Source organism: Benincasa hispida, chromosome 7, assembly GCF_009727055.1.
Source record: "Benincasa hispida cultivar B227 chromosome 7, ASM972705v1, whole genome shotgun sequence".
NCBI classification, from domain to species: domain Eukaryota; kingdom Viridiplantae; phylum Streptophyta; class Magnoliopsida; order Cucurbitales; family Cucurbitaceae; genus Benincasa; species Benincasa hispida.
This window is the reverse complement of record NC_052355.1, coordinates 37,829,626-37,849,121: the sequence shown is the minus strand read 5'-3', so window position 1 is coordinate 37,849,121 and position 19,496 is coordinate 37,829,626. Positions and strand designations below refer to the sequence as shown.

General features: G+C 32.4%; 2 protein-coding genes across 3 annotated transcripts in view; both read right to left on the bottom strand.

The window, feature by feature from the left end:
* Nucleotides 1-298: 298 nt before the first annotated feature.
* On the bottom strand, nt 299-6,083 carry LOC120080818 (peptidyl-prolyl cis-trans isomerase CYP22). Its single transcript, XM_039035468.1, has 7 exons — nt 5,813-6,083; nt 4,997-5,020; nt 4,174-4,261; nt 3,468-3,560; nt 2,931-2,963; nt 1,618-1,674; nt 299-790 (listed from the first exon to the last, which is right to left on the bottom strand). The coding sequence occupies exons 1-7, from the start codon at nt 5,980-5,982 to the stop codon at nt 680-682; spliced, it is 576 nt and encodes a 191-aa protein (XP_038891396.1). The 5' UTR covers nt 5,983-6,083; the 3' UTR covers nt 299-679.
* Nucleotides 6,084-8,971: 2,888 nt separating this feature from the next.
* The window catches only part of LOC120081265 (protein unc-13 homolog), a 70,901-nt gene continuing 60,376 nt past the window's right edge, over nt 8,972-19,496 (bottom strand). For both annotated transcript variants that reach the window (XM_039035992.1, XM_039035993.1), the window contains 9 exons: nt 13,714-13,831; nt 12,092-12,270; nt 11,910-11,976; nt 10,982-11,089; nt 10,797-10,903; nt 10,463-10,540; nt 10,184-10,279; nt 9,911-10,006; nt 8,972-9,375 (listed from right to left, as the gene is read on the bottom strand). In XM_039035992.1, coding sequence (XP_038891920.1) covers nt 9,202-9,375; nt 9,911-10,006; nt 10,184-10,279; nt 10,463-10,540; nt 10,797-10,903; nt 10,982-11,089; nt 11,910-11,976; nt 12,092-12,270; nt 13,714-13,831 — 1,023 coding nt within the window. In that variant the 3' untranslated portion in view covers nt 8,972-9,201. The remainder of the gene's footprint in view (nt 9,376-9,910; nt 10,007-10,183; nt 10,280-10,462; nt 10,541-10,796; nt 10,904-10,981; nt 11,090-11,909; nt 11,977-12,091; nt 12,271-13,713; nt 13,832-19,496) is intronic.

The window sequence follows — 19,496 nt, the reverse complement described above, 5'->3', positions numbered from 1 at the left end:
CCGTTTTTCTAGTTTTACAATAAAAGCCCAAAAGAAACCTTCCCGGTGAAATCGGACATGTTATGTTCTTTAGTAATAGAATATGATATGTACGTTTCTTTCCGGTTGTTTTCAAATATAAAAAAATGAACCAAAATATTTACATCTAATAGTAAAATATCACAATATATTTGTGATAAATTGTGATAAGTTAGTTGTAAATATTTTTAGTTCTGTCATTTAAAATAATTTCCTTTTCTTCCCCATAATTCTTCAAACCAATGCAATAACAAGAATGGAAGGGTCATCGATCATGTCATGAACATGTCAAACGATGAAGTTCAATTGGAAGAACATTTATATGTCTAAGCAGACATGAGTCTACTTCAAGTTGTATGGTCCATTCTTGGGCAAATTGCAACTAAATAAAGCTCACGGGGTGCGTATTTGATTAAATATAATAGCTCCCAACCTCCTCATCAGAATGGGGCTCGATGTCTTGAATCTGAGGATCATGTCCACCAAGCAAAGATGACACTGCCAATTTTGCTAAACTATTGCGCCAAGAAAGAAGTATTAAACAGATTCACATCCTTGAAAATGATGACCTATTTTTGTGATAGTGAATGCAAACTCTAAAACAATTAGAGAAATATGTTTTGGATAACCCCGTTAGAAGTTTGCAACCCAAGTATTAAATTTACATTTCACCACATTCGGCGATGACACAGGCCAGCTTCGGTCGGTTATTAGGGCCAGTAGCTACATTTTCAATCTTCCTGACAACCAAAAGGCCGTCACCCAGCACCCTCTGCAAGAATATCACCAAAGGATGATTAAACTACATTTCATCTCAGACTACTGTGCTAGGAAGCGGAAAGTAAAAATCGAAAAATACTGATTGAAGAATTCCTGCCTGGACTACAAAATGAAGCAGGAGGTCTAGTCACTGGTGTCTTATATAAAGTATAAACAAAAATTAAAAGAAGCAGAGCATAAGGGACTAATTACGTTCAAAGAAAATTGAATGACAGGAACAACTATGAATGAAGATAGGGAACACAAGCATATCAAAACATAGAAATGGAAGGCAACACAAAATATGCATGTACTGTTCCATTGATCATTAATCATCTGATAAATTAAAACCAGGCTAGCGTTCACAATGCTTCTTCACTTTTGATGTACATAGAAACGTCCTAAGTTGAAATTCCAAGGAATCATTTGATTTACAGATTTCCAAGAAAGGGATCAACGGAAATTTGGTGCATCAAAGTGAGATCAATGCACAAGTCTCAATTCCGATTCCTTTAAGCATAAATTAGCATACGGTAATTGGCAATCAGTCAATGGGAGTGAACGTACTCAAAAACAAAATTCCCATTGTCACCTTTGTGGCAACATGTACTTTATAGTGGATGATTATGGTAGTGCTTGAAACCTTCCATTCTAGGGACACATCTCGTTAAATTCAAAATCACAATAATGACTAATGAGATGCTTCTCTCCAATGAATCGTTCCAAGGGATCAACCCAGGATAAGATATGATTCTCTTAAACCAGACGGTCTTATGTTTTTAGTAACAAATATATTGCCACTAAAATATACTACAAAAAGTTGAAGGACTTGAAGCATACCCCAAAGACCACGTGCTTGTTATCAAGCCAATCGCATTTGGCACAAGTAATGAAGAACTGTTGCAAAAGGTAATCAATGTAAGAACAAAATACAATACCATTCCCAATGATGTAAATGCAGCTTTAAAAGAGTTAATAGCCCACCAGAACAAATCACATCGACCACCCATCACACTACAATTGTAATAACATCCAAGATAGTATTCACCATCTGTGATTATTGAAATACAGCTAATTGTTCCAACTTCTAAATCCATATTAGCCCTCTTATCAGAATGGCCAGAAAGCACATGTGGACCTATGAAACACATATACTTCATGTGAGGTAAAGAATTTATATCAGACGCATATCGGATACCGATACTTTCAGATACTTTCGAGATACGTATCTGACATGCGATTTGACATATCTATTTTTATGCTTACCTTTTATAAAGAAAAAGGATGAGCAACTCATCTAATCTTTCCCAACCAAAACTAGGCAGTCTATTTAAAAAGCTCACTACTTGAGTACAAAACTAAAAATAAATAAATAAATAAAAGACCAAACCCTAGAATATCATCTAATTTTCATCTTCACATTTGAGTCCCCACAAAGACTTCTAAAATATAACCCACTTAAATATCTTCAACAATTCAACGAAGTTCTTCGTTTATCTTCATATTTCTCCCTCTAATCTTCTTCTTCTTCTCTGATCAATATAAGTCACTTTTTTATTGCATTTTATTGACTATTTTACTTCATCATCTTAGATGTTTTTTGTATTGTATTTTAGTGTTTGAATTGTATTTTATACTATTTTCATTAACTTGTATGCTAAATTTATCTATATCTTAGATTTTTCTTAAAAAAAGAAAACGTATCTTTAACGTTTCAATATCTTAGTTTTTTAGAAATTGACGTATCACTGTATCTAATCGTTTCTGTTTCTGGTATTTGTATCCGTGTCTATGCTTCATAACATGTGGTTGTTATCTAGTACTGATATAAAAAGGGAAATCAGAAAGACTTAGAAATTATGTGGGAGCGGAGGTTTGATTCATATCTCATCTAAATAACTCTGAACAACACATAGAGGTCCAGAATCATGAGAACATATTGTAGTTAAAAATTTAAAATTCTTTGGAAAATAAACATTATTCCAAAGGGATATATCAAAGGAGGGATTAGATTTCCATGCCAACCCAGGTACTAGCAGTTTCTCGGAACACCATCCAATTAACATTAATAAGAATAGTCGAATTGTTATGTATAAAGTCCTCATGAAGGGTACAACAATGAGAGAGAGAGAGAGAGGAAGTTGTTGGAGTACCTGACATCCATTTGTGCCAGGCCCACTATTTGCCTGAAGAAGAAGTAGGCAATCATCAATAACACATTGCAAGTGGTTCATAAAAGTACAAGTTGTGTGTATTCACACTACATAAAAATTAGTGAAATGTGACATTCCTGAGACAATAGTTTATAATATTAGCAAAGCTGCAATTGCAGATCAGTTATTGTGACAAACAAACATGGTGGTTGATTAATCTAATATCATCAAACCTTTTCCCACTAGCTGAGTATAATTTTCCACCAAAGAACTCAATATAAAGAAACACTGTATCAAGTCAATATACTAGTGCAAAAACGGAGGAAGAGTAAACCTTCCATCTTGCCAAAAGTTTCCTATCTAGAGACTTAATGTTATTATGATGGCAGAAGGTCTCTACATTAGCTGAAGATATTACCATTCGTGCGTGCATTTATGAAATTAAACAAATATTACTGAGGATAAAGTTAAACAACGTATGCCAAATTGCACTGACATAAATGAAGCATTAAATCTCATTTCAACAGGAAAGCATACCATTGACAATAAACCAGGTCCAGTGTGTTTAGCAACAAAATTTTCATCCTCAAATTTATGTCCATAAATAGAAACACATCCACTGCCATCACCCTGCAAAACAAAGAGACCATAAAATGCTTATAGATGTGATAAGGGGAAAGGCAGTATGAGAAGTAAGCAACAAAGCGATGCAAAAAGTCACGGATTTTCTTAGAACAAAAGAAGATGACTAAGTTGATATGTTTCAATGACATAAGGAAAGAGAAGGAACTATGCTAACATTGAAAGTAAATTTTTGAAATAACAGAAATTGAATTTATGCCTGAAGACTACCTAATGAGCACAACAAAATAATCCAGTAGTCCCAAAAGAAACTAAGAAAAACCAAATACAACTCTTATGCCTGAAGGTCAACATCAATTATGAAACTGTAATGTATCAATAATCATTAATAATGGAAGAGTTTCATCTAATGTAAAATACGGCAGGAGAAACATAACTGCAAATGGTTGATTTGATCACTTTGCCTTTCAAGATAGGGAATCTCTAAGAACTATGTTCCTGCTCCCATTGCAGTTTACAGAAAGAGAACATGGAATACTAAATATGAGGATATAGATGCTGCTTAGAGTTCTCATCAGCACATAATAATCAATGCCTAATGCAGATATGTAGTTAACACCTAGAATGCCAAAAAAAACAAGCCAATAGACTCGATTATTACCTTCACAAAGTCACCAGCTTGAATCATGAAATCCTTGATTACTCTATGGAATTGGCACCCCTTATAACCAACAGGTAATCCAGCTTTCCTGTCAATCGAGACCAAAAGTTGAAATAAGTTTACCAAACATGAAAAAAACTTGGATTGAAGAAGCCTTAAGGCTAAAGGCTACCTTTCACCTTCTAAGTTCGCTTCAACAATAAATTAATATACTATAAGAGACATTATACTCAAAAAAGTTTGTGGGGAAAAAAGTGTAATTTTAGTAGTCCTAAGGGGTAGACGAAGGGGTTCAAAGCTAACCCCAAACCCCCTTTCGGATCTCAACTCTATACCTTGTAAGTTGAGGTTTCCTGATTATTTTAACTTTGAACTTTAACCAGTTGAAAAGTTTTTCTTTGAGAACAAACCTCATAGCATCTTTTGTATGCTGACAATATTTACATGTCACCAGCTTGATGCCTTTTTAATGAGAAAAAGAAGCACAATTCTACGAATTTAAGAAACAAGAATTTAAGTAATTAAGTCATCAAATTCTTCACAAATCCGTGATTGAGTTGACACTAGTCTAATAAACTATTTTAAAATATAGGCTGACAATGAGAAAATATACATGGTTGTAAAACAGATATAAGCATTAGAAGATGAATATAAAAGATCAATAGAAGTTCTATTGCATCACTTGCATGATTCTTCCTAACAAGATTATACTAAAAAGCCTACCTATTTATTTAATGACTTCCTCACACTTAAGCTACACAAAAATTCTACCATAAGTCCAATAGAGAAATACTTGTTCAATTCTGGTTAAAGTTTTACTTGCCTGTATTCTCCAGTGCAGAACTGCCTGTCAGAGACAAAGTCATCGGAATTAGGGGATGGAACGAGATGGGGAAAATAATGCCAAAAAATTTAGTTTTTAAAGGAAGTAGGTGAAATCAAAACCAGATTCTTTGACTACCAAATATATGAACTCATATTATTAATAAACGAAATAAGTACAAACAAGCGAAAACTACTCAGAGAAAATTCACCAGAAGAGACATGATAGCTACAATTACATATAGCTACATGACTCCACGCAATAATATACATACATATATATATAATTAAATTCAACCTAGAAAAACAATACTTCCAGCCATCTTTTAACCAAGAAAAAAAATTCCTAATCCTCAATGGAGTAGCAAGTGGAATTTAACGGAGAAATAAAGCACAAGTACTATTAAATCACCTGTTGACTCAAAAAGTTGAGTCGACGACAATACTTTAACACTTTCCAGTTGTAGACTTGATAATTTTTAGAAGGCCCTAGAAATCAATATTAACTGAGAAGAAAATGAGAGTTCGAACACCAACCCAAGAACTCCTATTCTTATTCCATATTAAGTCAGTTGATGATTTTAGTAAATTTAATTATATCAAGACTTTGACAATAACTCCAACTTCCTGCTAACGCAAACTCATTATTCCATAACAAAGCTAAAACTTCAGCGACCCCTCCCCCCCTCCCCAAGAAGGAAAGGAAAAAAAAAAAAAGGCTTTTCGACTAGTAAACAAGTCGCATCGCTTCGCAGCAATCGTAAACAAATTCAAAGAACGAAAAAGAAGAAGAAGCAAAGCAAAGCAGTGAGAATACCGAAAATTCTCGGCGGTTTTTGGAGCAATATCGGCGAATAGCTCCATCTTGATACGACCGGCAGGGATAGTGCCAATGGTGACGTCGAAGAAAACAATCGGGTTCTTAGGGTTTGGAGGCCTGACATGCCACTCAACGCCTCCACCGGCAGCTCCTCCTACCGACGCCATAGTTCTCACTCTCAAAGCTCCTCTAAAGTTCAAGTACTCAGTTTTAGTTTTGCGAAGCTTGTGGAAGTGAAACCATGACTTTGCCTATTCTGGCATTTGGGCTGTAAGTGTAATTCTAATTTCAATCTCGAGTGAAAAATCCAAATCAATCGATATTTCCTTAGAGTAACTTTGAAAATCATACCTAAGTTCAACGGGAAGATTTTCTAAACGACACCAATATATTTACGCAAGTTTGATATAATTATTAGTTTACAGTTTAAATTCATTTGATATTTTTTAATTTTTTTTCTTTTTTTTTAAACTCTTTCTACGTTAAATTATAAATTTAATTCATAAATTTAATTTTTTTTTTAAAAAATCACGATCTTACTAGAAACAACATTATGTTTGAATTCTATTAAAAATATAATTTAAATTTATAATAAATATATCCAGTAATTTTTTAAGGAACTAAATAGACACAAATCTCAATATTTATGCACTAAACTTGTAATTTAATTTAATTACTAAGACCCCTTTTGGTAACCATTTGGATTTTTATTTTTGTTTTTTAAATAAGTCTATTTAATCCACATTTCTTATTACGATTTGCGTATTTTTTAAATACAATGATTGAATTATTAGCTAAACTCCGAAAATAAAAATAACTTTTTTAGAACTACTTTTTAATTCTCAAAATTTGATTTGATTTCTTAAATCATTGTTAAAAAGTAAATAACAAAGAAAGAAATTTGGAAGTAGTAATACCCATATGCTTAATTTTCAAAAACAAAAATAAAAAGGTAAAATAGTTACCAAACGCGGCCTATTTTTTTTCAAATAAACTTCTAAATTATAAAGTTTCTAACTTTTCAATTTTCTGTTTAATAAGTCACATAATTTAATATCCAACTTTTAAGCTGCTAATCTTTTTATTTTGTATCAAATTTTCAATTTTAATTAATCGTTTAAAAATATTTTGATAAATTAATGTCACCATCCAAAGAATAGTAATATCCCAAAAATTGAAATACAATGAAGCACAATCGTCTAGTTATATATTAATTCTATGGTTTTTCTAAAAACATTTGTACCCTCACCTCATGTAAAATGAATACATAATTCTTCTTAAAATGACCTAAAGATTTGTATGTAAAAAAGTACATAACTGTTTCTTAAATCAGTAAACGTAATACTTTTTGCCTTGGAATGTTTTTAGAAGTGATCGTAAAATAATATATAATTACGCAACATACCAGAATGAACATAGTTCAATTGATAAAAAAAAAAAATAGAAAAGAGAAATATACAAAAAATAGAAAAACTAACTCAAAACCCTACTACCACCACTACTACTATAATAATTATTATTATTGCCAATAGGCATCTCTCTATTATTAAAACTTGCTACTATTTCATTTTAGGGAAAAATATCTTTTTGATCCCGAGATTCTGTATTTAATTTTTATTTAGTCTCTAGGTTTTTAAAATGTTACACATTTAGTTTAAATTTTGAGTTTGGTTTAATTTAGTCCATAGATTTCAAAATGCTACAATTTTACCCTTGATATTTGAATTTTGCTTCAATTTAGTCCCTATGCTTCAAGCTTTACACTTTTAACCTCAACTTTTCACCAAATACTCACTTTTCATCTTTTGGAGTTAATCAATGTTAATAAATTAAAAATCGTTAAAAAATTATAATTAATTAAGTTTGACTATTTTTATCATTTTTAAAATTAAATTTAAAATTTCACTTCTAATTATATTTAATTAATAATTAAAAATTAAAGTCAATGATTGAAAGTAAATATTTCATAACAAATTGAGGTTAAAATGTAAAATCTTGAAGTCCAAGGACCAAATTGAAACAAAACTCAAATCTCAAAAGTAAAATTATAACATCTTGAAACTTAGAGACTAAATCGAAACAAAACTCAAAACTTTAAGATTAAATGTGCAACATTTTAAAACCTAGAGGCCAAATAAAAACTAGAGCCAAAACCTAAGAACCAAAAAGATATCATACCCTTTATTTCCATTAGCAAAAAGTGTTACTATATATTTTTTTTAGCTAATTTTCTGTCACATTCAATATTGGTTCAAATAATTCCTCAATTCCATCTAGATTTCAATTTCACATATCACAATTTTTCTTTCGTACAAGAAGATAGAGATTTGAATTGACAACCTTAAGATAAGGAGTGCATGTCAACTACAACTAAACTAAATTCAGTTTCAATATTAATACTATGATGGAAGAATTAATCTAAAACAAATTAGTTAAACTTGTCAACATGAGTATTGACCGAAAATAATAGACATTTACTCACTTTTGATGTTAGAAATTCAAACCTCGACCCCTACTAGTGAGTAGTAACAAGCGTGAAAAAAAAAAATAAAAATAACTTGGACCCTAAATTTCAAAACATTAATCTAGTCCTTGAATTTAGTTTCAATTTAACCCCTAGGTTTCAGCACAATTTTACTAGAGATTTAAATTATGTTTCAATTTCGAACCTAGATTTCAAAATTGACTTCTAACCTTGATTCTTCAATAAATATTTAATTTCGGTCATTAATGTCAATGTCTATTAATTAATTTAAAATAATTATAAAATAAAATTTTATTTTTAATTTTAATAGTAGAACATAATTATTTTATAAATAAATGGATAGTCATTTGAAAAATAGAAATTGAATATTTAATGAAAAATCAAAGTAAAAAATGTAAATATTGAAACATAGAGAATTAATTGAAAAAAAACTCAAATCTCAATGATAAAATTGTATCATTTTAAAACCTACGAACTACGTTGAAATGAAACCTAAAACTTAAGGACTAAATGTGTAATATTTTGAATGTTAGAACAAATAAAAATTAGATTCAAAATCTAGAGAATAAAAAAAGTTTCCCAAAAATTATTAAAGATATATGTTGAAATAAGTTCATTCAACTACTCCACAACCCTGGTTTCTTAAAACATAAAACATAATTTGAAATTTGAAAAAAAGAATATCCTTATTGGCAATATCAAACAATTCCTGGAACAAAATAGACCAAAATAAATATAAGCAAGAATATCAACTATTACAACATGAATATTATCGAAAAAAATAGATTAAAGAGAGAGCGAACTCCTTCCTAAGGGGAAAGGAAAAACACAATATTCATACAAAACTGAGTGAATAAACAAATTCTAAACATCATTTAAAAAAGGGCAAGGTAATAATAATTTACGCAGAGGACGATGGAATCTTGTACTGTTTCTTGAGAAATTGGGAGGCTTCAGAATCATTCCTGTGACACAGTATTCTCAACAAAGTTTTGGAATCTGCTCCTGCTTTGTGTCTGCCGCTCTGGATGTGTCCCCCACTAGCACTTCTCAAATCCTCAATTAATTCTCTGGTCTGCAAAACAAGAAGGGTTCATTGCGCTTATGCACTTTGAGGAACATTGCATAACAATTGCTGTTGAATGGTGAAAGTAGCTAAAAATAACCCTACTTTTTTCATTTAATTTCCTGAGATTTAGAAGCGTTCTTTTAAAAAAAAAAAAAAAAAAAAAAAAAAAAACATATGTCCGAGTAGATATAGAAAAGCTAATTTATAAAGAAAAATACCCCTAAATTTTGAAGTACGCCTATACCTTCAAAAGTACGTTTGTACTTCCAAATGTTGCAAAGAAAAGAAAAGAAAAGACAAATAGATCAACATTGAATAATAACTAATAAGATGATGAAAAGTTCTAAACCATAGCGCTTTTATTTGAGATGGTAAGAAGAACATCCATAGCTTGCTTCAACGTTTCTTTCACTAAAAATTAGAACTTTTTTCAACCAAAAAAAATGGTGTGCAAGCTTGAATGCGGTGCCTTGGGTCTAGGCGCATTTAAAACACTGCTTGGAACCATCATATACAAATGCAGAACAGAGAAAAAACTAACCTCATAACCATGCAACTTTATTACATCCCGTACATGTGCTACCAGATTTTCAACCACCCCTCGTGGAAGACCATCTCCTCCAGAAATGAAAAATTCCTAGGAATCGATAAGAGATTAGTCTTTTAATATAAAAAACATTACGTTCAAGAAAACAAAGGCAACTCAACGTTTTCGTGAGGATTCTTGACCCTAAGAATTTCAAACATTTTAAAATTCCAACATCCCCAAACTGAACTTTTATCAAGTCCTGAAAAGACTAAGAATTATAAGTACCTTTAAGACCTCTAAATCTTCTTCTAATAGTTTTGAATCACTCATACTAAACACTCGTGATGGTCCCCCATCTAGTATCACTCGAAGAAGGCCATCCTGAAAATTTAAACCAATATAGTTAAAAATAAGAAAATAAGTGGTAATCCAAAAAAAATAGTGGCGAAGACTCAAAGGCGAGAGGGAGTCAGGAAAATAGCAATAGCTGGAGCCTTTGATTTATCCTTCCAGAAAACAAAACCAAAATAAATGTTTCCTTAGTACAAGGGAGAAGAGATTGACCAGTGATGCTTGAAGGAGGCTCGTCACAATGCGATCTCTAAGTGGCTCAACGATAATATCGCAGAGTTTACTTAGTTCCTGCACAATGACCACAAATGTGAGAACTAAGAATCTGGAGTACCAACCACATCTCCATTATCTAAAATGTCACACGGACATCCAAATGGGTGAAAACTCATAATTTATGGATACTATAAACTTTTCAGGGTTCAAGGTAAGCTATATATTAGTGAAAGAATTCAAGAAATCTTGAAGATTGTATGAACAAACATTTCACCTTAGGTTGACAAAACAAAACTATCATTATACATGAAGATAGTAAGCAGACTCCTACCGTGTCAAGGGGTTCAATTAGGGCTTCCAACCTAGAATGAAAAACAGTAGGGTTATAAAGACCGTCGATGAATGGCTCCCTCAAATCCCAGAAGACAATTTTTGTTCCTGAAAATAGCAGACTTTTGAGTTTTCCGAAAAATTTGTTCATGCAAATCGACAAAGATGAAATCCTTCAAACCTTACCAGTAAACTCACAAATGCGGTCAGTAGCAATATTTATGTCCTTCCGGCTTCCATCAAAAGATTCCTTTTTCTTGGCGCCACTTTTTGACTCCTCTCCCATTGATTTTTCTACCAGAATAATCAATATTCACAAATTATTAGGGTAGGATAAAGCAGGTTTATTATTGTACAATGCAGTTCTGAAAATGACAAATTCGAAAGTATATAGATATCATGAGATTCAAAAGTGACTCTGATATTGATGAAATACACAGCAAAGCTAGAATGCATATGTACTCCCCCGAATGCAAACTGTATAGTTCAATTTTCAGAAGTAAATGAGGAACCATCCAAGTGAATTCTGAAGTTATATAAATGGGGATTTCAATTTTTTTTTTTTGGTCATAAAAATTTCCAAAAGTTCATAAACATAATAAGAGTTGATTCACTTGGGAAAGGGCCTTATTTTTCTCTCAAAGGATGCAATTTACATATACGAATTACGGAATCTGGAATCCGCTCATTCATTGTTTTTGCATTGTCCGTATGCTCAATTGTCTAGGATCAATTTTTTCAAAATTTGTCTGGGTGAAATTTTGGTTGTAAAATACTAAATGGGCATGCATTGTGGAAGTCTGAAATTTCGTCTTCATTTTAATTACTCAGCAGAAGTAGGACATACCCAAGAATTTATTAAACGATGCAAATTTTCAATTTCACTTCTGGGCTTACAATTTAAAACACTTTTGATACATTGCATAAGGAAAAAATTTCAGTTAGTTTTAACTGGTTGAAAGAATTCATCATCCTCTTATAGCTAAATTATTTTCTATTAATACCGTTTCCACCATCTTGGAGGAAAACATATCACACATTTAGCACAAGATTTAAAGATATAAGAGCAATAAATATATATTTAAGAAATAATAATGAAGGTATATATCCGTACGATTTTTTTTGCTTGTCCAACGATCCCAGATACTGTCCTCCAATTTGTTCAGCTGGCTAATTGCATACTGTGTGAATGGCCACAAACAATAATATCATTACAACTTCAGGACTAGGAAACAAACGAATGAAACAAGTCTACACGAAAAGCAAGGTTGACATTAGATAACAACTGAAACTCACATATAATGTATTCAACTGAACGCATAGTGTTGGTGTAGTCAACACATTAATTTCAGTAGATCTTCTTTCATCAGACATCTTGGAGTCAAATTTTTCCTTCTTCACAAAAGCTTTTATTCCAGCTTCTTTTTTGTATCGTGTGAGAATTGGAGGAGGCGGAATGAGATCCTCCTTGCTTGCTGCATGACCAAATTAGATAGATCCTAAGCTAATTTTAAAGCAAAACCACGAAAAGAGAAAGATGTGAAGTGCTCAGATATAATAATATAATGAGTAGGGTGATAGGAAAAGGAAAACCATTCACATGAGAGATTTGGAGACTTCCTAATAAAAATTGCAACCTAGAACAAAATAAAGAATGGTAGAGAGAAACAAAATCATTAATAAAAACAGTTACATTGTCAACTGTGACAACGAGGATGAGGCCGTGATCCTTGGGTAAGCACTATTCTTCACTATTTTATGGAATTTTTGGCTTGAAAGAGATAGGAGAATAAGTAGAGATTTTGAGGTCTTAGGGGAGGCTCATTTCAATCCCTCGTATTTGGCATTAACATAATTGTTCATTTTAGGGAAAAATCAATTTACGTCTCTAAACTTTGAAGATTTTATCAATTAAAACTTCAAACTAATAATGGTTCAAATTAACCCCAAACTTCGGTGAGTAATCAATTTAGACTATTGGTTAGTGACTTATAGCTATTTTCATTCTATTCTATTTAAATTGGACATTTAAAAAAAATTCAAAGAATAAAAACATCCAAATAAAATTATTCTTCTCCCAAAATAGCAAAAGCAAATTATATACACATAATTCTTTTGAAATAAGTAGAGAAAAATAGAGGAAGATAAGAAGATGAAAATCATTTAAATTAATGAAAAACAGATTATCCACATAATTCGTTAGAAATAAGTAGAGAAAATCACTTAAATTAATGAAAAACAGATTATACGCATAATTCTTTTGAAATAAGTAGAGGAAAATAGAGGAAGACGAGAAGATGAAAATCACTTAAAAGTCTTCTTCCCGTTTCTAAAAAAAAAATAGCGAAAAACCACTACTATAAATTTTTCATTCTCGCACTCCCCTCTAATTTACATCAATACTTGCATTTTAAGTGTTATCCATGTGTAAAAATTATGCATTGACAGTTTATGAAAGTTTATGATTAAAATTGACACAATTATTAGTTTGGGTTTTAATCGACACAACCTTAGGGGCATAAATTGATTATTTTTAATTCTTGCACTTCCCTCTAATTTAAGTCAATCTTTGCACTTTTAAAAGTCTTATCCACGTGTAAAAGCTATCCATTAATAGTTTTTAAAATAAATTTTAATAGATGATCCAAATTAATTTACTCATGAAAGTTTAGGATTAAAATTGACAAAAATATTAATTTGGAGTTTTAATGGACACAACCCTAGGGGTATATTGATTTTTTTCCTTTTCTACTTTTCAATAATCCATTGTTTGTTTATTTAACCCGGGGGGTATAAATTGTGTGTATTTTTTTGTACACCCTTTTTACTTTCAGAGAAACAAGGTCTCTTATTGAAGAAGAAAATGGAATAAAAAAGTGAGTGACTGATTAAATCAAAACTGTGAATGCAACGCATACCTAAGTTCTCGATCACACGATTGGCATACACCTGAAATGCATTGTCGATTCCACGAAGCAAGCAATTAAGTTCAGTCAGCCTCATTGGGACTTGGAGGGCAAAAAATTGATCCACAGTCTGCACCAAAACGGCCAAACATGTTTGATGTTTATAAGAAAATCGAGTTTGATAGGCACATACCCACGTGGGCACATCTGCACACACATTTAAGACCACCTCAATAATTCAAAACATAAGCACAAAATTTCTAAGAGCTTCCGATAAAATGCAACAAAAAGCTGCAAAAAGATTTGTTCTTTTTATCCTTTTTATCACAGAGCATTATTCTCTTTTCATTTTTTTAACAAAATGTTTCATGTTCTTTTCTGGAAAAAATGCAATAAAAAACTGCAAAAAGATCAAACATAGTGAAACTATCCTTCCAAAAATCTTGTTTATCCACAAAATACATTGGTTTCTTTGGATGAAAGCTCCACAAGAGTGCTTTGACCTCTTTATAACATAACAATGGAACTTATGATGTAACCTAAGGAGCTTTCACGAGTAATCCTCCAAGAATCAAGCTTGTGAATCTTTTATTAGAATAATAATATGGCTTGTACAAGAGGGGGAAGACGCTTATTTATAGAGTTTATTATAAGCAGGGGTAAAAGAGGAATTAACCTAGAATATTAGCCAATTAGCCCTGTTCTTCCTTCATCACCTTAAATTTTCAGCCTAGGACCAAAGAACAAAGAAGAATGATATCTAACCTCGTACGAAGCAAGTTTTAACCCCTGGAACACATAGCCATAAAAAACTCAAGATGAAGAACGCTAACAAAAAGCTATTAATCTTGATAAGTTCAAAATGGTCTTCCCAATCAAGAAAGTTATCTACAAAGATAATTTGATCTTTCCAATCCAAGTTTAAATCTCGTTTTGGTCCCTAAACTTTCAATATTAATTCCTTTTTGGTCCCCAAACATTTCAAAATGCCCATTTTCATTCATAAACTTTCAAGTTGTTCGATAGTCCATCAAATTTAAAAGAGTAATCATTTTGTTCCTTACTGATATTTTGATTTTAACAATTAATAAACTACAAATATACTAACATGTTAACTAAGGGTGAGCAAAGAAATAAAAAAAATCGAACTGAACGACCGAAATCGGCCAAATTGAGGTCGGTCGACCAATTCTGAAGAGTGGTTAGTCGGCGGTCAGTTTGCTTTCCAACAAACCGAGCAGTCGATTGGGTGGTTCGGCAAAAAAGAGCATTCTGACTGAATCCAATTGGTAGTTATGACAAAATGATTATATATTAAATTTAGTATAATATAATATATGTATATATAAAAATCAAAAGATGTTCATAGTGAGAGGTGAAGTTCAACTGGCAAAATAATTATTTAAAAAAAAAAAGAAATTATTGTAAATGACAAAAATGCTGAAAAAATTTACAAATACTGGCAAATTATCACAGTCTATCTGCAATAGACCACGATAAACTAGACACAGATAATAGTCTATCGCAGATAGACTGTGAAACTTTGCAATATTTGTAAATATTTTGGCTCATTTTCCTAGATTTGAAAACAACCCTTTAAAAAAACTATTTAGGTCATAGGTAATTATTACTTATCCAAATTAAATAAACTTATTTTCTTTTTTACCTTTTTTTTTCCCTCTTTCATTTTCTTTCTCACCTTGTCTGATACCTCTCTTCCTTCTTTCCCTCATGCTTCCTTCACTCTCTTCTTTTACTTTTCATCTTTCAAGATTTCCTTTTTGGAGTGAAGTACTTATTAAAATCGTAGACTCCGACCAATAGCTCCATGGCAACAGTTCCCTTTTCCTTCTTCCTTTCTTCTATTTTCTTCTCTCTCTAGTTTTTTATTTATCTCTCCAAATCAAAGTTTTTCTTCTCTTTGCCGAAGCCCAAAGCCACATCAAATAAAATGTCTTCATCTCAACGACTACGACAAAGCTTCCTTTTGATAACCACCCGACGTCTTCGCCCATCATAAAAACGCCAATAACCAACCGACGAAAACTAACTTGTTGATGGGCGGCAACGGTTTTTGCCAAAACCGATGCTACTCGATCGATGATCACTCCTAATGTTAACATGAAGTTTGTTTCTATTCTTAAAAAACAACACATCAATATGAGCATATATTTAGACCACATAGGTTAAAACTGGAGCATTGGATAAGTGAATTTTGAGTGGGAAAATAATATAACAATGATCAAAAGTTATTTTTAGAAGTTCTTTCTTTTTTCTTTTTTCTTTTTTTTTAATGAAACATTTCACTGATAAATGAAATAAAGGGGAGACCTCAAACACCAAAAGGTGATTACATAAGAGAGCGTCAACTATTGGCAAAAAAGATGAGTTGAAATGAGTAAAAATGTGCTTTGTTTTGCACCAAAAAAACACCATAGATAACCAATTCCATATAACGATTAAAAGGAAAAAAAGAGACATGTTCCTTTCGCCCCATAAACTCCAAAAAAAGCACGTAGGAAAGCCAACCAAACGGTCTTCTTAGTTCCATCAAAAGAATGACCCACCAATAAAGTAGCCAAAGCACCAGTAAGATTATATCGAAAATATAAATCCCAAGCACAGGAACATGTAACCTACACATAAGTTGCAATGGCGCCCAACCACTGAGTAAGACGATAGAGCCTTGGATACAAAGTAGAAAGAAGACCACAACTAAGTCAAAAGTCATACCAAAAAGAAGTAGTAGCAACATATTAGATATTATAATTAAATTTACCTTCACTCATAAGCTTAAGCTTTTGGGGTCAATTGATGATTTAAGATGGTATCAAAGCATGTGGTCTAGGAAGGTTATGTATTCAAGCCCCTGCAGTGTTGTTTCCTCTCAATTAATATTGATTTCCACTTTTTGGGCCTTCTTCATATTTCAAAACCACAAGTGAGGATGAGTGTTAGATGTTTCCTCCCCAATTAATACTATTTCCACTTGTTTGACTCTTCTTCATATTTCTTCAAGCCCACAAATGAGGGGAGCGTTAGATGATATAATTAAATCTGCCTTTACCCATCAATATAAGCTTTTAGGTTAATTGATGATTTAAGATGGTATCAGAGCAAGTGGTCCAAGGAGGTCATGTGTTCAAGCCCCTACAATATTATTTTCCCCCCATTTAATATTGATTTTTACTTGTTGGGTCTTCTTTATATGACAAGCCCACAAGTGAGGGAGAATGTTAGATGACGTTGTTTCCTCCCCAATTAGTACTATTTCCACTTGTTTGGCTCTTCACATTTCAAGCCCACAAGTGAGGAAGAGTGTTAGATGATATAATTAAATCTGCCTTTACTCATCAACTTAAGCTTTTGGATCAATTAGTGATTTAAGATGGTATCAGAATAGGTGGTCCAGGAAGGTCCTGTGTTCAAGCCCCTACAATATTATTTCCTCCTCATCTAATATTGATTTCCACTTGTTGGGTCTTCTTCATATTTCAAGCCTACGAGTGAGGGGAAATGTTAGTGTTATATAATTAAATTTGTCCTTACACACTAGCTTAAGCTTTTGGCTCAATCAGTGATTTAAGATTAGGGATGTACATGGGTTCGACTGGGTTGGGTTATCGGGTTATTTATTTTTCTTTTCGTATTTAATACATTTTTTATTAACCTAAAATACTTAAATTTGTCTACAACACATACTAATAACTAAATTTCATAAAACTCAAATGTTAAATATCAAAATCCGAAATATCTATTACAAACTTCAAGCAAACATCATAAAAATATATATAAATTATAATATTTTAAAGTTAAATATATACATTTTTTTCATTAATAATAAAAATTTGAGTTAGATTTGGTCAATCCAAATTTTCAAAAGTGTAACCTAAACCCAACCTAACCCAAAAAAAAAATAATAATAATAAATAATTCAACCCAACCCAAAATTAAAACTAACCCAACTCAACCCTTATAATTTGGGTTGGGCAGTCCGGGTTGTTCGAGTTGTCGGTTATTTGAACACTTCTATTTAAGATGGTATCAAAGAAGATTGGATCAGAATGTCCTGGGTTCAAACCCCTCTAATGTTGTTTCCTGCCCATTAAATATTAATTCCACATGTTTGGCTCTTTTTCATACTCCAAGCTCACAAGTGAGAGAGAGTGTTAGATATTATAATTAAATTTACCTACACCCATAAGCTTAAGCAAAGTCAATTGGTGATTTAAACAACCATCACTAATCCGATGACGGATACAAGCAGCAATTAAACCAATAAACTAACAAATAAACCTCCAGGGGGTTTTAGATGAAGCATGAGGAGTAGGCCAAATACAATCGATGGGATAATACTTAGCCACAATGATAGATCTTCGTAACGCATCATGTTGAGTTAGGAACCGCCAAGTCCATTTAGCAAGAGGGGTATAATTCTGATGCTTAAAGTTTCCAATACCAAGACCACCAGATAGCTTTGGACGCTGAGATATCTTCCAATTCACATTGTGCATACCACTATCACCAATGAGAACTTTCTTAAAAGAAATCAAGAACCAGTTTGCCAAGACAATTAATGACAAAAGAGGGATCCTGAATAGAGATAATAATATGTAGGGAGATTAGAAAGAGTAGCCTGGATGAGCTTGTGCCACCTTTCAAAATATATGCATACTTCCAATTATGAAGTTTATGTTGAAATCTCTCCACCACCGGCCACCAAAAACTAATTGGTTGATAATCTGAGACTGATTTAGCATCCACTTTCTTAGGAATCAAACAGGTACATATCTTGTTCAACTCAACATTAATAGTTCCATTAGGGCTAGGAGATTTGCTTGTTCCAAGAGAGGAGATAGCCATATAAACCTCCTCTTTAGTAAAAGGACGCTCCAGGTTAGTCGCTTGAGAGGAGGTTATGGTACTCCAATCAAGATAACCTGTCGCTTGAGAGGAGGCTATGAGACTCCAATCAAGATTGGTTGGGAGAAAACGTTGATTGCCATCTTTAGTAAAATGAGAATAAAATGCCAAAAATTCAGCCTCAATGTCCAAACCTGTCAATAAACTAGTGTCATTCCTAGAAAGAATTTAAGTAATCGAACTTTTACAATGGCGAGCAACGACAATTCTATGAAAAAAAACAGGTATTTTCATCTCCCTCGAGAAGCCATTTGTACTTACATCTTTGTTGTCAATGGATATGATCTTGAACAGTCAAGTTCTCAATTTATTCTCCAAGCAAGCAATGCCAAGCTATCTAATCGTCATTAAGAGGAGAGGGCCTCTGTCTTCCAAATGATCCTATTGTGTTAACTGAGTCACAAGGGAGGGAAGGGTGAATGCTTCACTGCACTGTGCAGAGTTCCATTCTCGAATAATAGATTTCAACCCTTGTAATTTCATCATAAAACCATGACCAACCAATCAGTAATAAGGTGTAGGTTCCACCAATCCTCCACAAAAGTACGGAAACAAGGAACTTTAAGCCACGAGTTTTCAAATCTAAAGGGACAAGGACCCCAAGCAATACTTTTCGTAGATAGGGCCAAAGGAAAGTGGTCACAAGTGGTTCGATCCAGTCGTTTAAGAGAAGCAAGCCCCAATTTCTAGAGACAATTCTCTGTGAGAAGCAAACAATCCAGGAGTGACAAATACTGAATAGGACCAAAGCTAGATCATGTAAAGCATCTATTCGTCAATGGAATATCACATAATTGATAATTGTATGGATACTGGTTTTTTTTTTTTTTTTTTTTTTTAAACAGAAACAAGACTTTTTCATTGAAATAATG